This window comes from Verticillium alfalfae, genomic scaffold (assembly GCF_000150825.1).
Source record: "Verticillium alfalfae VaMs.102 supercont1.6 genomic scaffold, whole genome shotgun sequence".
NCBI classification, from domain to species: domain Eukaryota; kingdom Fungi; phylum Ascomycota; class Sordariomycetes; order Glomerellales; family Plectosphaerellaceae; genus Verticillium; species Verticillium alfalfae.
This window is the reverse complement of record NW_003315033.1, coordinates 392,551-395,842: the sequence shown is the minus strand read 5'-3', so window position 1 is coordinate 395,842 and position 3,292 is coordinate 392,551. Positions and strand designations below refer to the sequence as shown.

Below are 3,292 nucleotides of genomic sequence, written 5' to 3'. Positions count from 1 at the left end.
AGAAGGAACACCGTCACGAGTTCGGCCACGGGCGTCGCGCTGAGGCGGCGGAAGACGTGGTGGAAGTCGAGGGCGAGGTCGTCCATGGTGTCGAGGAGGCCGCTGAAGAGGTCGTCAAAGTCGGCGTCGACAAAGGTGCGCAGGCCGAGGCGCGCCGTCATGAGGCGCTTGTACTCGGCGAGGAAGACGGCCTTGTACTCCTCGCCGACCTGGCTGATGATCTTCTCGGCGCGGGCGACGAGGGCGTCGGCGTCGGCCTCTGCGACGCCGTGCTCGAGGAAGGCCGGGTCGTCGACGGCGGGGCCGGCGCCGAGGAGCTCGCCGAGGGCCTCGCCGAGGCGCACGAGGTTCCACCAGATGATGGTCGGCTGGTTGCGGTAGCTGTAGCGCCGGGGGCGTGGGTCGTCCGTGGGTTGGGCGTGTACTGCGGGTCAAAGTCGTCGAGGAAGGCAAAGGGCCCAAAGTCGAGGCTGAGGCCGAGGATGGACGTGTTGTCCGTGTTGAGGACGCCGTTCATGAACCCGTAGGCCTGCCACTTGGCGACGGTGAGGGCGTTGCGCCGCGTGATCTCGCGGTACAGCCGCGTGAAGCGGTTCTCGGCGGCGTCGTCGGGGCCCTGGATGTCCGTCGAGGGCACGCCGCGGCCTGGGTCCGCAGGGGCGGCCTTGGGTTCGTCTGGGTTCGCGAGGCGCGCCGGCAACGCTTCCCAGCCGCCGAGGACGTCGGTGGCGACGTAGGTGGCGAGGGTGCGGAGGAGGGGTCGCTCGGAACGGGCGCGAAGAATGTCAAAGTTGCCGAAGCGCAGCCAGGACTGGGCGAAACGGAGAACAATGGCCCCCGGCTCCACAGTCTCGCGGCGGACTTTGGAGTTCGGGAGGAGGGTCAGGGAGAGGGCGCGCGTGGTAGGGATGCGCAGGGCGTGGAGGGCTTCGGACACGATGAACTCGCGGATGCTGGAGCGGAGGACCGCCTTGCCGTCGGCGAAGCGCGAGTAGGGCGTCATGCCGGCCCCCTTGAGCTGGAGCTCGTACTGGACGCCGGTGGCGGGGTTCTTGGTCTCGAAGAGAGAGATGGCGCGACCGTCGCCGAGCTGGCCAGCCCACTGGCCAAACTGAAAACCGCCGTAGCACTGCGCCCATGGGTAGCCTCCCTCCAGCGTCTCTTCGTCCCAGCCGTGTAGCCTGTTCCCGGCGACGGTCTGGCGAAACTCGTCTGTCGTCTCGTCCCCCATTCGGATGCCAATGTCGCGCATGGCCGCCGGGCTCACGGCGAGCAGCTCGGGATTTTCAGCGGGCTCTGGTCGAACATAGGAGAAGATGGCATTGCGGACTTGTCGTGGCCTTATTTGATCCCGTGGTGTCTCGTGCGAGTCGGCTGGTGTCGGGTATTGTGAGTCGGCGGGGAGGGAGCTCGTGAAGTGCCACGTCTTGGGCAGGTCGGCGATGGAGACGCCAGCAGCCGGTTTGCTGACATGGCCATCGCCTGAGGCTGTGGTGGACGCCATGCGCGATACGAGCAGAGGCAGTCGCGGGTGAGCGTGGCGGGGTGTGAGGATGGTCGTGATGCTGGATGTTGGGCGCAGAGGTCGGCTCTTCGGAATCCTCATGGACGGATGAGCGGTCGGTGAATCAAAATGAATGAGAGAGAGAGAAAAAAAAGGGAACAAGTAAAAATCCCCAGCAGTTAATTCACTTGACAATTGATACGTTCCTGACGAGGCACAGAAGGTGGTGGTCCAGAAGTGTCAGAGGGGGCGACATTTGAAATCGGATTGCCATCGCCATGTCGAGTCGAGTCGAGTCGAGTCGAGACCGGCCGTTTGCTTTACGTCATCCTGAAGATGCCGCCACTTTGTCTTGTCGCGCTTCGGGGGATAAGGTCCTACATGAGCACTTTCTGCTCTACCTCGGACGACTGGTGATGACGGTGCAGGCACGTCAGGGACAGGTTCAGAAGGGATGGACGATGTGAGAATCGCCATGGGCAACATTTCCCAGCGCAGTGCTTCAGCTCATTGATGACGGTGGTCGTGATCCATCATGAACGGACGACGAAACGGCGCATAAGGCAGACGGGAGCGTTCAGGTAACGGCAGGCGCTCTGCCGTCTTAGGTACGGTAGTTACGGTAGTTACGGTACCTTAGACGCAGGGGCAGGAAGATGCGGGGCGAACGGGAGAGCTTTGGCGTGGCTTGCCCACCTCTACCCACCCATTCATCAACACATCTCTTCATCCATCCATCCACCCAGCCCACGCACCAGCCGGCCCCTCACTCCTTGAACAGACCAGACGGCCGCCTTTGGATGGCCCGACCACGGCCCTTTCATCTCGCTGCGAAGGGGATGCCTCATGTGTCGAGTCATCCATTGCCATGGCGAGATCAATCGCGCCATTGAGGCTCCTCCTGGGTCAACAGCCAGGCGCCGTGTTTACCGGGCATGATCCACTCTACAAGACAAGCAAGGAAGGAAGGAAGGTCAGGCAAGGTGAGGCAAGTGAGGCAAGTGAGGCAAGTGAGGCAAGTGAGGCAAGGCAGGCAAGGCAGGCCAGTGTGAGAAGGACTGCAGACATACGATGCCGAGATTCTACGAAAAATTCAAACTGTCTAGCGCCCACGTACTCGCAAGCCCGAATGCTACTCTCAACCTCAAAACACTCACGCAGTTCAAGCGACGAACTAGACTCCAACTCGTTCCGTCGATAGGTCCTCTTCATCCGGGGAAGAAGAGCTGGCACGGGATAACCCGGTCTGCCCAGCCCGCCGGCCATGCGCCTCCCCCGAGTCAGCATCCCGCATCTTCCCCAACTCGACACGGTCCTTCGACCCCTCCGCGAAGCCCGCATTCTAGATCTTCGTGCTTGGCACCCTCTAGCGGCGACTTCTCCGCGTTGCCCTGCACTGCCTATCCCAGTCCCCCGGCTGGCTCTCGACTCCAACCCCCTCCAACGGCAAGGTACCTAGTCAAGGTAGACACCGACAGGTCGACGAGAGGGTTGCAATGCGTCAATAATTCACCTTCTTGGCTGTTCGTCCCCTTGGCCCGGAACGCCCGATTAGTCCCAGCTCGAGTCAACGATTTCTCCCGGGCTCGGGGGACGGGGGTCACCCCATGCTCTGCCATGTGCTGAGGGCGAGGGGATCGACCGAGTCGTCTGCTGGAGGGAGCTCGCTGCAAAGGGAACAGCTGCATGCTCGTCAGGTACAGACGGGGGTTGTAGAGTCTGTATAAAAGGCGCGGCACGACGACCTCCATGACGATATGCTTCCTTCTCCCCTCACGCTCAACTCTC

At 62.2% G+C, this 3,292-nt stretch overlaps 1 protein-coding gene across 1 annotated transcript; it reads right to left on the bottom strand.

The window, feature by feature from the left end:
• Window positions 1–157: 157 nt before the first annotated feature.
• Window positions 158–1,606, bottom strand: VDBG_05215 (conserved hypothetical protein; the record flags this gene model as incomplete). The annotated part of the gene is made up of 1 exon (XM_003004056.1): window positions 158–1,606. One exon carries the CDS (start codon window positions 1,604–1,606, stop codon window positions 158–160), a length of 1,449 nt encoding a protein of 482 aa, XP_003004102.1.
• Window positions 1,607–3,292: the final 1,686 nt, after the last annotated feature.